The 16,826-nt window shown below is 39.6% G+C and overlaps 2 protein-coding genes across 4 annotated transcripts in view; both read left to right on the top strand.

The window, feature by feature from the left end:
- The window catches only part of ppp1r14bb (protein phosphatase 1, regulatory (inhibitor) subunit 14Bb), a 28,789-nt gene extending 20,403 nt beyond the window's left edge, over nt 1-8,386 (top strand). The window contains exons 2-4 of the mRNA XM_037757982.1: nt 4,086-4,169; nt 5,242-5,274; nt 5,401-8,386. Of these exons, the coding sequence (XP_037613910.1) occupies nt 4,086-4,169; nt 5,242-5,274; nt 5,401-5,469 (186 nt within the window). The 3' untranslated portion in view covers nt 5,470-8,386. The remainder of the gene's footprint in view (nt 1-4,085; nt 4,170-5,241; nt 5,275-5,400) is intronic.
- A 2,275-nt stretch (nt 8,387-10,661) lies between these two features.
- On the top strand, nt 10,662-16,533 carry brms1 (BRMS1 transcriptional repressor and anoikis regulator). 3 transcript variants are annotated; one of them, XR_005205129.1, is made up of 10 exons: nt 10,662-10,828; nt 12,607-12,829; nt 12,912-13,002; nt 13,114-13,241; nt 14,640-14,719; nt 15,305-15,401; nt 15,680-15,769; nt 15,874-16,031; nt 16,149-16,188; nt 16,267-16,533. XR_005205129.1 is itself a non-coding variant. In XM_037757974.1 (10 exons), exons 2-10 carry the CDS (start codon nt 12,613-12,615, stop codon nt 16,272-16,274), a joined length of 816 nt encoding a protein of 271 aa, XP_037613902.1. In that variant the 5' UTR covers nt 10,665-10,828; nt 12,611-12,612; the 3' UTR covers nt 16,275-16,533. The 3 variants fall into 3 exon arrangements, 2 of the variants coding, with proteins under 2 accessions (XP_037613902.1, XP_037613901.1); XM_037757974.1 differs by having other exon boundaries at nt 10,665-10,828; nt 12,611-12,829; nt 15,874-15,938; XM_037757973.1 differs by having other exon boundaries at nt 10,671-10,828; nt 15,874-15,938.
- Nucleotides 16,534-16,826: the final 293 nt, after the last annotated feature.

Genomic DNA, 16,826 nt, shown 5'->3' with positions numbered 1-16,826 from the left:
GCAGCTAACAGTAAAACCCCTCCAGACTCCAGACTAGTTCAGTAAGTCAGTCTGGAAGATTGTTTTGGAAATCCTCCCTCGTGATTCCCTGCTTTCTTTGTGTCTCCTCTCTGAAGCCTGTCTTCCGGCCTTTTTCAACATCCCTCCCTCCCTCTCTCTCGCTCTCCCCCTCTCAGCTGCTCCCTCTTCTCGATGTGCTCCTTAACCTCTTGCCTTCCTTCCTCTTGGCGTTCCCTCCCCCCTCCGGCAGATTTAACAGTCTCTCTCAAATCATTTTCAAGTAAGCTGTATTAAATGGAAGTGTATCGCTTACGCTTTTCAGGAACAGCAGTTACATTTACCTTGTGAGTGCGCCACAGAGATACATAGTAGGGCTGCACGATTATGGCCAAAATGGCCCAATACTCATTTTTACTGTGAACGCATCATAATGTAACTCAGTGGAACCTCCGTTAACGGAGCTGTGTAGCTCACTGTATGGGAATGAATTACAATATAATAAGAGTCTGATTAAGTTATGTGCTCTATATGTTTTTAAGGTTTTTCCTTGACGGCTTATTTTGGACTTGCAGTTGAGACAAACTGCAGCTTTTTGTCTTCTTCACTCACGCTGAAGAACTTTCACACCGACGACTAGCTGTTCTTTTAGGAAGCACTTGATTTATGCAGCAGAGTTTTCGATGAGCGGAGCATTTTAAACGTCAATATAGCAGTCGATCATGTTTATTTATTACACGGCGTTGTTGAATACTCAATTCTGATTGGTTAATCACGGCGTTCCGTTATTTCTTTATAGCAGACTGTTGCTATGTATAACAGATTGTTGCTATGGGGCGCAGTTCTGATGTCGGACTCTGGCGGACTGTTTTTGTGTCAAATTATTAATTTCTTAAGTAAGTAGCTGTGTAATAAGCGGGATAATGTACAGCTAGCGCCCCGCTTCGGGGTGCGGCATCGCCCTGTCGGGGTTTCTTTCACAACAATGACCGGCTCGCTGTACATTATCCCTTACTTGATTGTGGGAAGCCAAAATCATGATCACGATTAATATTTGATTAATTGTGCAGCCCTACTACAAAGTAGAAATGCTGTTAATGGTTAAAAATAATGTCGTTTTTCTCTTTTATCTGAGCAAAAGTTGCAGTACAGAATTGAGTTTCTGTATTTGTTTCCTTTGTCTTCTCGCCTTTCTCACATTTTCTGTTTGCTTTTTTTTACTGCATGTAGCAGCAGCAGCAGCACATGGAGCCCACATGTTGTGCAGATCAGTCTTTGTGTCAGACTTCACAGCCCATGAGTGTGTGTGTGTGAGTGTTAATAGCGTCAGTATGTCTGCAAAGTAAGCACGTGTGCACCTTTGTGTCCGTCTTTCGGAGCTTAAATTTTGAAATTCCTTAAGAATACCAGCTTATGTGTCTGTACAGTATGTGTGAGTGTGTGTGTCAGTATTTTTGCACATTTTTGTCTGCGTTGCCACTTACAGCATGTCTGTAAAATAAAGTCAACTTGCTTGTCTGTCCGTGTGTGTGTGTGTGTGTGTTTTATACTCTGCTGACAGTAAGTCTGTCTGTCACCTCCACTCTCTATCTCACACACACAGGCTGTCCTGCTCAGAGCTAAATCCTCACACCCCGCCCTTCACACACTCACACTCTTCATCCAGCTCAGACTTATTAATGCTCATTTTTATAATTCTTTAATCCACGTGTGTGTGTGTGTGTGTGTGTTAGGTGTGTGTGTGTGTGTGTGTGTGTGTGTTAGATGTGTGCAACAGAAAGGATGTGTGTGATGTTGAGTACTTTAAAAAAAAAAAGTGCCATTGGGTTAATGTGGCACACGAATGTGCACACACAGCATGCAGTGCCTGTCTGTCTGTGCGTTTGAGAGTGTACATGACTGTGTGTGTGTGTGGTGAAGTAGGGGGCAGTCGGGCAGGTGCAGAGACAGCTGGTGTGGGCAACTCTAACTGAGGGGGAGGACGAGAGCGAGGGAGAGATTCCTAGAGAATGACATGAATATAGGGTGGCAATTGAGCTGCAAAAGAGGGGGAAACGAGTGTACGAGTGTGTGTGTGTGTGTTGTTGCCAGTGGTGAGCCGCTTTGATAGCACACACTGAGCTAGTGTGCTTGAGTGAGACAGATGGAGAAACAGAGAAAGAGAGGGAGACTATTAAAGCACTTTTTACAGAGCGACAGATTAATCAGAATAAAGGGATTGATTGGCCTAAGGGAGAAGGCGTGGCGAGAAAAGAGACAAAGATGAACTCACAGCGAACTCCGTTTTCACTTTTACTTGTTTAATAAGCTTAATATCTCTACGCTGGAGGCAAGGGGTGCTCTTAACCTTCACATTACTTATCAGTATCGGGCGATAATTGCTTTGCTGAAATTAAAAGTGTGCATTTGTTGCAGCCATTTCTGTTTAAATGTACTTTCTGTGCAGTTTCTAAACATCTACGATGATTCAAAGGAGCAGATTTTGAGGTTTACAGCAGCGTGTTTTCACTTCAGGCAACAGCGTGACAGTCAGCAGTTTACAGGCGAGCTTTCAATAATGCACTTGCTGTAGATATTACCTGCCTGCCTGGTGATAAAGAGGACCTATTGTGCTCATTTTCAGGTGCATACTTGTATTTGGGGTTTCTACTAGAACATGTTTACATGTTTAATGTTCAAAAAATGCTTTATTTTCCCATCCCCAGACAGTTGAATGTATCAGTATTGGCCATATGTCTGTGCTCTTCTAAATTTTGGTCAAAGTACATATATTTTGGCGTCAAACTGCTATTTTCCCGAGACCTTCTAAAAACGTTTTCCCATGTGACCTGACTTAGGTTTTTTGCATGACAACGCTACTACATGTACAGTATATATACATCCTTATAGTCCAGTGTATTAACGTTACATACAGTACCAGTAGGTTGGTATGCTCCCTGTTTGGAGAAGCCAACAGGAGTACGTCACTGAAGCTGATTAATGTACTGCTGTGTGGACGCAACGTTAGTTAGGTTAGTTCAGCTATAAGGGCTGTGTGATGGCAAGGTAAAGTGGTGAAAATATTCTAAATATAGTGTACACTTAAACTGATAATTATTTTTTTTCGGTGGCTTAAATGCTTTTTTCTGCTGCTCCCGTCCACAGCCGCTTTACCTTGCCGCCGTTGCCCTTTCCTACGAGGAACTGAAGCCATTATACCGCTCTCTTCAAAGACACCACACTACATTCACAAAAGCAGTAATTTTACCTCGCAGAACGTGGGAGTATACACACAACCCCACTTCAAAAAATCTGAACTAACCCTTTGTTATTACCAAACTTAGCACAGCTAACATTGACTCAGCTAGTGCTAGCGTTCACATTATTCAAAACTTTATTGATAAGCTTACTTTGGTAATCTGGTAACGGCTGAGTGGACGTTTCCATTTGAAACCTTTAATGTTTTAGTTTTGCGTCTTTGTGATGCCTTTATGTACTTTAGAGCTGCAACCACTAGTCAACTGACAGAAAATTAATCGATAATGATCATAATTGTTAGTTGCGGCCCTTAGTACTTAATTACAGCGTAGCGCCCCTGTGGAAACACTGTCACCACCACTACTTTATTTCCATTATGTTCTGTCGGATTTTAAACATTTTTATTGTGAACACTGGTGGCTTATGAAAAGTGAAGTTTGCTTTCTGTATGCAGAACAAGAATTTAATTTTTTTCTGTTTTGCATCCTTGAATAATATAAGTTGAAACTATCCGTCGACTTTCGTGTTTCTTTTGTCTCTGCTCTCTTTTCTCTGTTTATGTACAACACGTGAGGTAATGGAGGGACACCGCCCTCTAGTGTTCACAAACGGACATTCATCAGTCACTGCACCACGTCATACAGAGACACAGAAATGGCCCGCGCTGCTCTATTTTCAGACAACCACATAACATAAACACAGGGAAAGAAGCCCTCATCATGCCTTCTATTCTTAACCCACGCTTCCATGAAAAGAGACTGACTCTACTTACTACTTTTTTTGTAACTACACTTGGAACTGTGTCTCTTAATGTGCTCTCCTCTCTTCTTCTCTTGTTCCACGTGTTACAGGAGGAGGCCATCCCAGAGCTTGAGATAGATGTGGATGAGCTGCTGGATATGCCCAGTGACGTAGAACGGGGAGCCAGGGTCAAGGTAGGATACGAATATACACAGAGCATACGAGACAGTGGTGTAATGTAACGAAGTAATAATACTTTGTCACAGTAGTTAAATATTTTTTGGGAGTATCTACTTTACCTGAGTTTTTATATTTCTGTCAACTTTCACTTTTACTCTACTACATTTCCTAAATGAAATGTGTACTTTTACTCCGATACATTTCCCCTACGCATCTTCGTTACTATTGGCGGTTGGTGTTCTTTATTCTATAACAGTTTTCCAAAAATTAGATTAAAAAAATCGCAATATATCGCCATGCTTACAGTATCGCAATATATTGCGATATATTGCGATACTGTAAGCAAGGCGATATATTGCGATTTTTTGGAAAACTGTCATAGAATAAAGAACACCATCACATGCATCAAATCGGAGTTGACTGAGTTATCTTTGGATGTAAACTATTAATTAAAAATCGATACAGTGTTTTTGAGAATCGATACAGTATCACAAAACATAATATTGCGATATTCAATATTTTCTTACACCCCTAGTGGTCCTAGCTTTTAAGTTACTTCATTCACGTGATGGGCAAGTGCAAAACAAAGTGCTCTCTAAGTTGTACTTAAGTCTTGATGTCCGTTCAAGTCCAGGCTGCATGTCCGATCATGCTACATGCTATTCGCGACTATGAGGGAAGGAAAAACTGGATTTTGTTCTTTAAATCCTTTAAGTTGTGGACAGCTCGTTTTTCTTTAAGTGTAATGTTGCTTCCAGTTTGAAGGTGGCGTACATGTTAAGAGGAATAAACTTCATAAATCTCAAAATTCTGACTTGCTTGCCTTTTTATTAACAGCATTGACTTGTACTTTTACTTTCAATACTTAAATACATTTAATACCAGAAAATTACTTTTGATACTTAAATGCAGTAAATATCAGACACTTTAAGACTTTTACTCAAGTAACATTCTAATATATGACTTCTACTAAAGTCATTTTCTGGTTAGATATCTGTACTTTTACTCAAGTGTACTTCATCAACCACTGCACACAGGCAAGACACTGTATACAGTATATTCAGACTGTCTCTTATTGTTTTACAGGACTTACTGGTCGAGTGCTTTAAACCTACCGAGGTAAGATTTTTTTTAAAGCTTTCTTCCTTCCTCTCTTCGATCATCCCACCCTCTGTATCTCTGCACTGTGGATTTTTTTGTTTATGAATCCCCCTCATGTGTTTTGTCCCTCCTGTCTCCCTGTAGGTCTTCGTCTCAGAGCTGCTCGACAAGATCCGAGGGATGCAGAAACTCTCCACGCCTCAGAAGAAATGATGGCGTCCCTCCTCCTCCTCCTCTTCCCCCCCTCACATCCTCCCTTCCACCTCAGCCCTCACCTCTCCTCTTCCTACCGTGCTTTCCATCTTTTTTATTCGATGTCATGAAATACTTTAACTAAACCTTGTTTCCTCTCTTCCTCCACACCCTCCGCTTTAAACCTCTTTCTTTTAGTCTCTTCCTTGCCTGGATCCAACCACATGAATCGCTTTTATTTTTCATCCTTCCCTTGTTGTTCAACTTTCTTCTTAAAAAACACCAGCGAAGAAGTAAAAGTAAAGAATGCATAATAATAAGCAGGCGAAAAGAACAACAAGCGATTCATTGGTCTCAACCCAAGCACTCTCCATCCATCTCTTTCTCACTCCTGCTCTTCCTTCACCCTTTGTTTGGCTTTACTCCTCTTCCTCACCCAGCTTTTCTTCCTCCCACCCTCACACCACCCTCCATCTGTCTGAGGAGGAGGAGAAGAGGAGCAGAGACGAGATGAGTCCCATAATTACTGAGAGAGTGGGAAGAGGAGTCTGCAACAGCCAAGAAAAGAGTGGAAAGGGTGAACGACGAAGGCGGAAACGGCCAATCAGCTTGAAGCAGGGCCTAATCATTATGTCTCCACCAATGAGATTCCTTATTTGGTTATTTGTAAGGGGTTTCAATGATCCAGCTACCAATTATGATTCTTTTGATACTTCCTAGTTCGGTTTGAGGGCACGGGGATATTCACTTGACTTTTCATGTTTTTGACGGGGGTTAGTACAGTCTTTACAGATAATCCCCCCTTAATCAGAGGCATTTTGCTACAGTGGTGCATTTAAAGACTCTTTTTTTGTGTGGATCTGTTGAAAAATCTGCACTATGTCATTTTGGGGAGAAAATCTGAACCTCTGACCACGAAGAATAATGTGGTATATCTTTAGTCCAACAAAAAGGGACATTTGATCCCTTAAAATAGTGGTTGAACCTTAAAAAAGTCACTGGCTGGCTGTGGTGGTCATAGGGTCCAACTAATTTTAGACTACAAATCTTCCTTTGAGGTTAGAGTAGAAGTAGGTTCTCTTAGGTCGGGTGTGCTTGAATAGAAAATTCTTGGGGGGGAAAAAGTGTTTTTCTTTCCTCAAATGCGCAGTGCAGTCGTAAGAGAGGCTCTTTAGAAGCCACTGCTGTCCAGCCTGCACATGCATTATGTACGTCTGTGTGTTGCTAAATGCTACGTGGGTATGTTGCTACATAATGTACAGCAACTTTCATAATAGGAGTGTTTTTTTTCCTGGCCTGTATATTCTGCTGTTCTGTACGACAAATTTAGATTTTTTAGTATAGGACTGGTTCCTGTTTTCTTTGTTTTTTTCTTTTCTGGATGCATTTTGTCACACACACACTGACAGTCCGACAGGGGGACCCAGAACAAAGCTGCCTTGTTTTTTTGTTTTTTTGTTCCATCCCTCCCTCTTTGTGTCTCTTTCTCACTTCTCTCCTTTAACACTAGAAAATATTCAGTCCACCACATTGTTTGTCAGTTCAGAGCAGTCACTCATACATGGGAACTCTGACAGTGTCTCCATGTTGGTGTCGAGACGTCTGAATGGGAGGGACGGAGGCCGCTGTTTTACATCCAAGCTGTCTAAATGCATTCACCCTTCCTTTTCTTCTCTCTCTCACTCACTCACACACACATACACACACACACACATACAAGGGCCACCCCTTGGGGCGGAGAAAACGGAAACGCATTAGCAAACACAGCTGCCTCTCACACAGATGTGCACACACACACACACACACAAAGTGCTGAGAGAGAAAGGGATTCAGAGACGGGTCCATAGCTGTCACAAGATCTGTGCGTTTCCCCGGCTGCAGCTGCCAATCATGTCCGAGAATAAGCCATCTGTTTCTCATCCCGAGCCAATCAGATCAGAGGCAGAAGGCCGTCGGCCAATCGGAGAAGCATTTGCTGTGATTCCTGTGACCAATTGTGAACACCTGCGGTGACACCAGACCTCCACTGTCTGTCTCTTTTCTCTCTCAGTGCCAACACACACACACACATTGGCTCATTTCTATCTTTACTGCTCTGTCATTTCTCCCTGGCATCCCCTCTCTCCTCCTCCATCCTTTTGTCCACCCTCCCTTTATCCCTTCTTCAGTTTCCTTTCCTTTTTTTAAAAAAAACAGATGTTGCCTTAGGTATTATTTATGTTACACAAACCAAATAAACGGGAGACATTCATTTTTAAAGAGGTAACGCAAACTGCTAAACACGTGCGTTACCGAGCAGAACTCAGATCAATCTTAGATCTTCTGTCGCTCCTTTTTTTTTTTTTGAAAAACAAAATGAGATTCTGTTGGGTTTTTTTTAGAAGTGAGTGTTTAATACTTAGGCCTTGATACAGTGATTTTGTTTAGATGAAACAATGTTCTTTACATTTACCGTTTGAATACTGGTCTGTTTTTATTGTGATCATGACACTTCTTGATGCCAGGCCTTGGATTATAACATGTTAGTTGAACAAAAAAATCCATTCAGATACACTTTTGGTGCGATTGCTGTTGCCTTCCTAGCAGGGTTTCCAAATTTGTTGGAGACATCGGATTGTACCAGGCAAGCTCAATCAGTAGGTGAATTTGAGTGGATTTTCATTTCTAAATCCGGGTTTGGATTATACCTTCTTAGACTGTTATTGAGAAGTCTGTTTTTTTACTGTTGGGGAAAATTGCAAAAAAAATATATATACTGATTATCATCATTGAGGCTAAATACAAGAGCTAAACCATGCGGATTGAAGGAGCGGAGGTGTTTTTTGGACAATGATTAGATCAAACCAACAAACAAATGTAGCAATATCAACAACAGGTCTTGTTTTTGCCCAATTTTGTTACACTTTTATGCAACTTTAATAAAAACATGTAAAATGGACTTGTTTGTCTTTGTTTATTGGGTCGGTCCTCTGCTGCAAAAGCCTTATAGATGATTATACGACAGTATATTAGCTTGTAATTAGTCCAACAAAGCATAAATGATATTCATTAGTGTGCAGTTTATTCACTTATAAAGATCAATTTTTAAATCAACCCTTCTTCCTAGAGCTTTTTCATGGAAGACATTTTAAATGACAGATGTAATAAATAACATTGGCTCTGTCCCTGTAAGTCAGTGACCAGCATACACATTATGAGGAAATGGAAAGCAGCAGACATAATTCATATTATTAGTTCCACCTGTACTTTTCCTACAATGACATGCCAAAATGTCTGCCATGAAGAAGACCTATTGTCCAAATGAATTCCACCATTATCATTAGCTCTCTAGATATGTTGCGTTACTGTGGTGCCATCTTGTGGTTAATTGCAGTATGCATTTATACCCTGGTGTGAAGCAACAGTGGGTCTGTGAATTATGTTCTGTTCTAATCTCAGGGTAGTTCATGGAAACCCAAGTGAGAATGATGCTTGACACCAGTAGCATAATGGCTGCATCACATTGTGCTAATGACTCCTATCTTCTCAGGAGGAGTTAAAGGACACAGTTGTATCCTTGTGTTGATGTTTGGATTAAAATGTATCGACCACAACAAATACTTTACACAATATTTACTACATCTCCTGTACATTAGCTTTTTTCATAAAAAGATCAGAAAACTGTTTCACAGTAATATACACCCTTCTCCTCAATATCAAGTCAGTTGTGCCACTATATGTAAATAAATAAAAAATACTCCTAACAATATATTTGAAAAGACTGGCATTTTTCGAACTTCGAAGATGTATTGTTTTTGTTTTGATCTAACAGATTTGTATTTTTTTTTTGGAGACATTAATACTATACATGTTCAAGGGATGTACATGTTCACAGAATTATGTAGTGAGCAACATGTACTAAAAGAGTATTTCAATTTTTTTTGTAGTAGTGTACATATACATATTGTGTCCACCCACCCATCCCACCCGCCTATTCATGGAGTACACACCTAGAGGAGCAGAGAGGGAGAGAGCTGCACACAATGTTGAAATAAAGGGGGGGAAATGAATTAAATTAAAAATAAAATAAATTAATTTAAAAAAGGGAGAGGGAGAGAGAGGGAAAAAATACAATATACTAGCATAATATGTTTTCAAGAACCCTACATACATTTGGGGTGCCATGTGGAGGGAAACAGAGCACCCTGTCAGATTGACAGCAAACTAATATTGATAAATATAGAAATAGTGAGAGTAATTGGTATAAAACAAACAATGATGCAAGCTCATTTTTATTATTTTTTATTGAAGCCTGTAATCATTTTATTTATTGTATTATTCATGTGTAATCTCACCTGAGAAGTCTGGACCAGCATCATTATATATTATCTTATATGCATATATTTTCAGGTGGAATTTCAGGTGGAAATTCATTTCATTCTCACTGTGCAATATCATTTTCCACTTGTGCAATTTTGTTAATGGTCTGTTTATTGTCAATACTGTATATACTGCTCCTATTTTTATACTTCCTTCTATTTAAATGGTTCATATTTTGTTACACTTTGTTTAGCTCTTTTTTTTACTGTGTTAGCTGATGCATCTTGTTTTTTGCACTATCCCCTTTGCTGCTTTACACTGCACAAATATCTTATCTTATCTTATCTTATCTTATATTATACGATATTATATGCTCCTGGGAACCGAGTTAAAAAAAGTGTCTTCCAATTACTTTGCTTTGTGATTTCCTTCCTATTTAGGGTTAAAAGAAAATCTTAACAATTTAGGCTTGTTAAACTTTATTTGTATTTTCCACTGTAGTGGACTACAGGACTATTTCAGTGTGAAAAGACTAAAACAAAATGAACAGATTATGGCTGTAGAGTGATATTAAACCAAGAATACATTCAAATCGATTTAAAAAAAACAACAACATGCCATATCACTGGAAAGCCTAGGAGGTCCTCTTTACAATACACCAGGGGTTGACCGAGTAGGTCAAAAGATTAAAAGGATATGCATGTGGACAAAATGTCCACTACAGAGGACACATGTCAAAGGGCTGGGTCTCAGGAGGATATTGAAAAAAGGGAGATGCGCGGTATTTCTATATGATCCATCCTATTGGCTAATTCTGATGGTTTACAGCACCAAACTGGCTTGTGATTGGCCCACTAAACCTGCTCTAGCACTCTGATTGGACAAGCGACGTCTGAGGATGAACGCTCCTATTGGTCAGTCCGACATCACGGCTCGGCGCTGATTGGTTGATTCTCCTGGTTGTAGAGTCCGGCAAAGTGTCGAAGTGAAGCCTGAAGAAGTGAAGAGGAAGTACTTTTATAAAGAAAAGGAAATATAGAAAATGCTACTTTAACTTTTTGCAGCGGAGCAGAGGGAGAAGGTGAGCAGACTGTCTAGTCTAGTGTCTATGAACGTGAAGGGTTTTATGTGTTTACAGCATCGCCTGCCTGCATGGACGAAGACCAGTTAATCCGTGTACAGCTGGAGGATGAAAGCGACTCTACTGGGGATGATTCAACGCACTTAATGCCATTAAAACGCTGCTTTTATTGTTTAATATCAAACGCTTATACTATCTAAATAGTGCCAACATATTAACTTGACAGTAGGATGTGTAGACAGTCATTATCTCGCTGTGTTTCAGCTGTTAGCTAGTGTTGCACTTGACTTCACTGTGTGAGGTTTATTTACCACTAATTTGGCATGAAGATGCAACAACGAGTCTCTGTTAATGTCTTGGAGGTTGTAGGTAAATATACCGGCAGTATAACCGGCTTCAAGCTCAGTTCAAGGTCGTTATTTTACTCTAAATACCGCCGTGGAGTTCATAACGTTCACCGTTTATACTGGATGACATCACGGAAGCTACCAGCTGTCAAGTTAGGCTGATTGATACGCGACATCCGGTTAGGTAACAAAATAAAAGGCAAGTTCAAGGCAGCTTTATTTGTAGAGCACATTTCAGCAACAGGGCAATTCAAAGTGCTTTATATTAACATTCAAGAACATTGCGACAAAGTGAAAAAGAACATTAAGACAATGTCTCCCTGATTTGTGTGCCTTAGGGTGTTGTCTGTGTTTTACTTATTTATTAATTTTAATTGATTTATTTTGTTTTTTTATCCTTTAAGTACTTATGTTATTTGTATTTGCTTGTCTCCATTTTTGTTTGCCCTTAGTTCCTAGTATTGTCTGTTTTTGTTGATATATATAAAAAATGAGGCATGATACACACCCCACAGAAGTCTGTATCACTGACATGCACATGCTTGTAAATAAAATAATAAAATAAAAATATTTGAAACAAAAGAACATTAAGACATAATTAAAACAGTTATAAAAACATTAACGATTAGAAAATAAAAACAAGCTAAAAATAAAAGCTAGGATAGAAGCTAAAATAGAGTATAACACACAAGAGTAAAAGCTCTAGTACAGAATAAGATCATTATCTGGTTTAATAAAAGGCAGCAGCAGCAAACAGGAAAGTTTTAATCTTTGATTTAAAAGAACTCCGAGTTGTAGCGGTCCTGCAAGTTTCTGGGAGCTTGTTCCAGATATTTGGTGCATAAAAACTGAACGCTGCTTCTGCATGTTTAGTTGTGACTCTGGGGACTCTAGCAGACCTGATCCAGATGACCTGAGAGGTCTGGATGGTCCAGAACTTAGCAGAAGATCAGTCGTATTAATAGATGTAGCAAACGTTTTGGAAGAAATAAACAAGTTTGTGTTGTATTTTTAATTATTTTTCATAAAGTGTTCCTAAGTCAGTGTTTGATACAATTATTTTATTTTTTCGACGAGCAAAATCGAGTAACTTCCGGTCCTGTGCTGCGTTTTTCTATCAGACTTGACAGAGATACGGAAGCCATACGGTAGCTCGATGTCCCGCGGGCTTCCCACTGTTATACATGGATGTATTATAAGAACTAACATTGTGTTATTCTATTTACATTATGTTCTATCTGCACAGTAAGCTACAGTTCACTATAAAACCACAGAGTAGTATGATTTATCCCTTTTGTCTGCTTTCTGTACTCTTTGTTGTGGCTCAACAAGAGAATGACAAGACAAGATGTGGTTGACTTTTAAACCTTCAGCCAAACACATTGTGCTATAGTCTCTGTGTGTGTGTGTGTGTGTGTGCGTGTTTCTCAGCCAGCCATGCCAGCTCAACCCCCTGTGAGGGAGCCAGAAGAGGAGATGGAGGCAGAAGGAGAATCACAACTCCCTGAGGCCAACGGAGAGGTGGAGCAACCCAGAGAGGATGAAAGAGGAGGTGGAGGAGGAGAGGAGACCATGGAGGAGAGCACGGAGGAGAGGGACAGCGACTTGGATGATAGTGAAGATGAGGAAGAGGAGGAGGAAGAGGAGAGTTCAGGTAAAATCTGAATGCTCTGCTGTGAATTCTTGTTGCCCGATTGAATGCAATGTTTCTCACTGTTTCTGTCTCCTCTGTGAAGAGATGGATGATGAAGACTGTGAGCGGAGGAGAGGGGAATGTCTAGACGAGATGTTGGATTTGGAAAAACAATTTCAGGAGCTGAAAGAGAAGTAAGTTGAAACAGGAGTAGGGGAAGAAAAGTGACACTGTGTCCCTTTGGTGCGATTTGAGATAATGTCAGTCGTAAATAAGGAAAGACTGACTTCACCGTGTGGTCGCAGGTTGTTTCGCGAGCGGCAGAACCAGGTGAAAGTGAAGCTGGACGAGGTGCTGACAGGGAAGGCTGGAGAATACAGAGAACCACTGGTTGGACTACAGGACAGCATGCAGATACAAACACAAGTAGCTGGTAAGTAGAGATGGTTGGATCAATACTGGTGGTATCAATACTTTGAAACTCACAAGCTACTCATTAATCGATGATAAAATTATATAAATACAAAACGTGGGTGGCTGCATCACTTCCAAATGTTTTCACTACTTTTGTATCATGTTTGTGCCAAAGCAGCGCTCACATATTTAGCCGGCCTGTGTCACATAAGTGTGGAAACTATGTGACATCAGAACCTAAGGCGCACAGCGGCGCATAGTCGAACACTTCCACATCAAACATGTGAGAGGAACGGTAGAAAGGAGACGTAGCACGCAGTGGTGCTAGTTGTCACCTGCTGATAACAATACAGCAAGAAGCGCCACACACAGAAACACAAGTCCCTCTTCAAACATTTAAAGACAACATATAAGGAGGCTTATTATAGAATGATAGTATTTCTGTAAAATACTGGACTATTTGTTTTCACAATTAGTGGAACAAACTTTTATTTAATTGTACGTATATTTGCTTTTGTAATAAATTTGCTATTTACGGCCAATATGTGTCATGCGTTTGGCCTTTGAGTGTAATGATCTTTTTTTTTATTTAAAAATGACTATAATTTAAAAAAATCACATTTAATTTAAGAAATGATTAATATCGGTATTGGTAAAATTGTAACAAAAAGTATCGGTATTGTATCGATTTAAAAAAGTTTGGTATTGCCAATCCCTACTGGTAAGTAAAACACACAAGGTAAACAGAAAATGAGCATGGATTTTTTTGTAAGTTAAAAATGTGACTTTGTTTGGTAATTTGTAATCTAACCTGCACACAAAATGCATCCCAAACACGTCTGAAAAATTTAATAAGACGTGGTATAATTTGCAACATATTATTTGTCATTTCTTTTCCAGCACACATAATTGGACCTTGCGTCTTTTGAAGGGTGTCAATGTGTGTTTTCTCAGGTCTAAAGTAGCACAATACAACACCTGGCCACTAGGTGGGGCTGTTTAACAAACATTAATCTCTCTGGCAGGTTGAAGGGAAGGACTGTGCTCAATATAATCTACAGACTGAAGGGTGGTCGTGGCCTAAAATAGGATTTAATGAATGCGATATAAGGCAGCTCTTAGGGAATTTCTTATTTCTACACCTATAACAATGTCTTGTTGTAATGTTTCCTTTTCTGCCCATTTGCAGTTTCTTTGGCAGCTTGAAATCTTTGCTTGGATTAGTGAGTGGGTTTTATATTACAGCTAGCATCATGAATGTTGTTGTAAAAGACTTGCATGCAGTTACACTGAAAACATGAAAGTGAAATGAGCTGTATTATATTAATAAGATGTATGGTGTCACTATCTGTTTCTGTCTAAAGTTACCAAGAACACAAAAAATCTAAAAGTAGCCAATCTCTGTCTTTAACTACAGGAGTGTACAGAGAGCTGTGTCTACAGGTGATCCGACACAAGTACGAGTGTGAACAACAAGGAGCAAAGCAGCACCTGGAGGTAATACACACACACACACACACACTATATACTCAACGTATCCTCTCATACAATGATAAGTTATTCCTCATTTTTTGTGCAAATGTTCAACAACACGTGACGAATGTCCGGCAACACGTGTCAATTTCCGCTCGTTACATGCATAGAGTCCTTTCAAAATAAACTTCTGTCTTCACAGGAAACAACTTGGTTTCAGTCTAGGCAACGAAAAAGTTTGGGTTAAAATAACTACGGAAGTGGTGCAACTTAAGTACGGAAGTTACGTGACAAATAAATCAACGTTGACTTCTGGTTTCAAACACCAGTCTCCTGGGTGAAAGTCTGGTGTTTTTTGACCCACCCATCCAACCCAACCTCCTCTCTGCGCTGCGTTTATTGCTCTTTATACTTCCTGGTTCATGAGGATTAAATACGAATTGATTTCATGGGATATATATATGAATTACAGTGCATTACTTTTCGCAGGTATAGCTACGAATGGGTTAGGAGAACAGACTGATATACTGCATAGGGACACTTCAGCTAATGCTATTGAACAAAATTACTACAAACCTAAAACTGTGTATGTATTTATGTGTGTTACAGAGCGAGCGGACGTTGCTGTTTGATGCCATGAAGACTGAACTGCTGGAGAAGATAAGACGACTGGAGGAGGACAGACAGAATATAGACCTCACCTCAGGTAAAGCCAAAATATCAATCCCAAACATATCACTATACATTATCATCATCATTATTGGTCTTGTTGATTCAGGGAAGTAAATCTATCTACTGTACTTTTGCTGCTGTTACTAATGTTCGGACAAAAACCTGCTAATTCCTTAATGAAAACTAAAACTGTGTTTATATATATTATGCAAAGTTACAAGATAATAATCACTACTCTCTGAAGACTTCTCGTGTCAGAAGAAATAAATCTTAACCGAGTTATGTGATGAATGCTATATTTTCTCATTCCAGAGTGGAGTGATGAGCTGAGGGGAAAGAAGTGTAAAAGAAAGAACGTGCTGGGTCGGTCGGAGAGGAAAAAGAAAGTGGCTCTGGTTTCAGGTAAAAATTTGTCACCTGCCAACCTCATCATCCTCCCTTTACCTTTTATTCTGACACAAACAGTATATTTAAGTTGATTTGCCTCCTCCCTCTCTGTCTCGCAGGACCTTTCATCGTCTACATGTTGAGAGACATTGACATCCTTGAAGACTGGACCGCTATCAAGAAGGTAAAAAAGGAGTAGCTCCTTTTCTTCAGCTCCCAAATGTCTCAGCTGTTGCACTACCATGTAATTTCAGTGTTGACATCACACTAAATGAAGGTGAATATATTCCTCGACATCACAACGTTACACTACCTACACTCCAACAAATAAAGCAGCTAAATGTATCATGGTTACTGATGTGTTTTGGTAACTTTGTCTCTGTGTGCTTTTCAGGCCAAAGCAGCACTGGCGCCACTAAAGAAGAAAGTTGAGAGTAAGTCACCTATTTGCATACAAACACCATACTGTTGGGAGATTTCTTCCTGTAAGACATTCTTATTTTGTCTTTCAGAGCGGTGATAATAGGGGGATCTTATTGAAGACCAGCAGCAAAGAAACCAAACTTCACACACACATTCTCAGCTACTTCCACTAACGGTTTCTGTCTCCTCCAAACCCAGATGACTGCTGTGTTGTTTTTCTCCGCACCTTTGACCCCCGCCCGACTGCTTGTGTGTTATCTATTGCTATTTAAAATAAGTTTTCTTAATGATATGACAACCATGTATTTATAGAATGATTTATAACGGTGATTAAAATTGTAATCTTTTGTGACAAGTTTTTGTGTGTTCATGCGATCAACTCCTACTTCCGTGTTTATGACTCCACACACACACAAATTTAGGGTTTTTACAAAAATGATGGAAATTTATCTTTAGGTAACTGTAACCAAAATATTCTCTTTGATGGCATTTTACCTACAGTATGAGGGAGTATTAGGGCCACTGTTTGGAGAAAAAAATAATGAGATTTTGAGAATAATGTCTAAATATTTCAAGAATTAAGATGTGGGAGAAAATGTTTTACTATTTCAAGAACAGTGGCTCTAATACTACATCATATCATTACTGC

The sequence above is a fragment of the Sebastes umbrosus genome, chromosome 22, assembly GCF_015220745.1.
Source record: "Sebastes umbrosus isolate fSebUmb1 chromosome 22, fSebUmb1.pri, whole genome shotgun sequence".
Lineage (NCBI taxonomy): Eukaryota > Metazoa > Chordata > Actinopteri > Perciformes > Sebastidae > Sebastes > Sebastes umbrosus.
Note: the sequence above shows the minus strand (reverse complement) of the source record. Positions and strands in the feature narration are given on the sequence as shown.

Bases quoted from the DNA above. Each gene is read 5' to 3' on its own strand.
- brms1 (XM_037757974.1), top strand. From the start codon at position 12,613: ATGCCAGCTCAACCCCCTGTGAGGGAGCCAGAAGAGGAGATGGAGGCA. The intron at 12,830-12,911 runs GTAAAATCTGAA...TCCTCTGTGAAG, and splicing joins GGAGGAAGAGGAGAGTTCAG to AGATGGATGATGAAGACTGT. The intron at 13,003-13,113 runs GTAAGTTGAAAC...GTGTGGTCGCAG, and splicing joins TTTCAGGAGCTGAAAGAGAA to GTTGTTTCGCGAGCGGCAGA.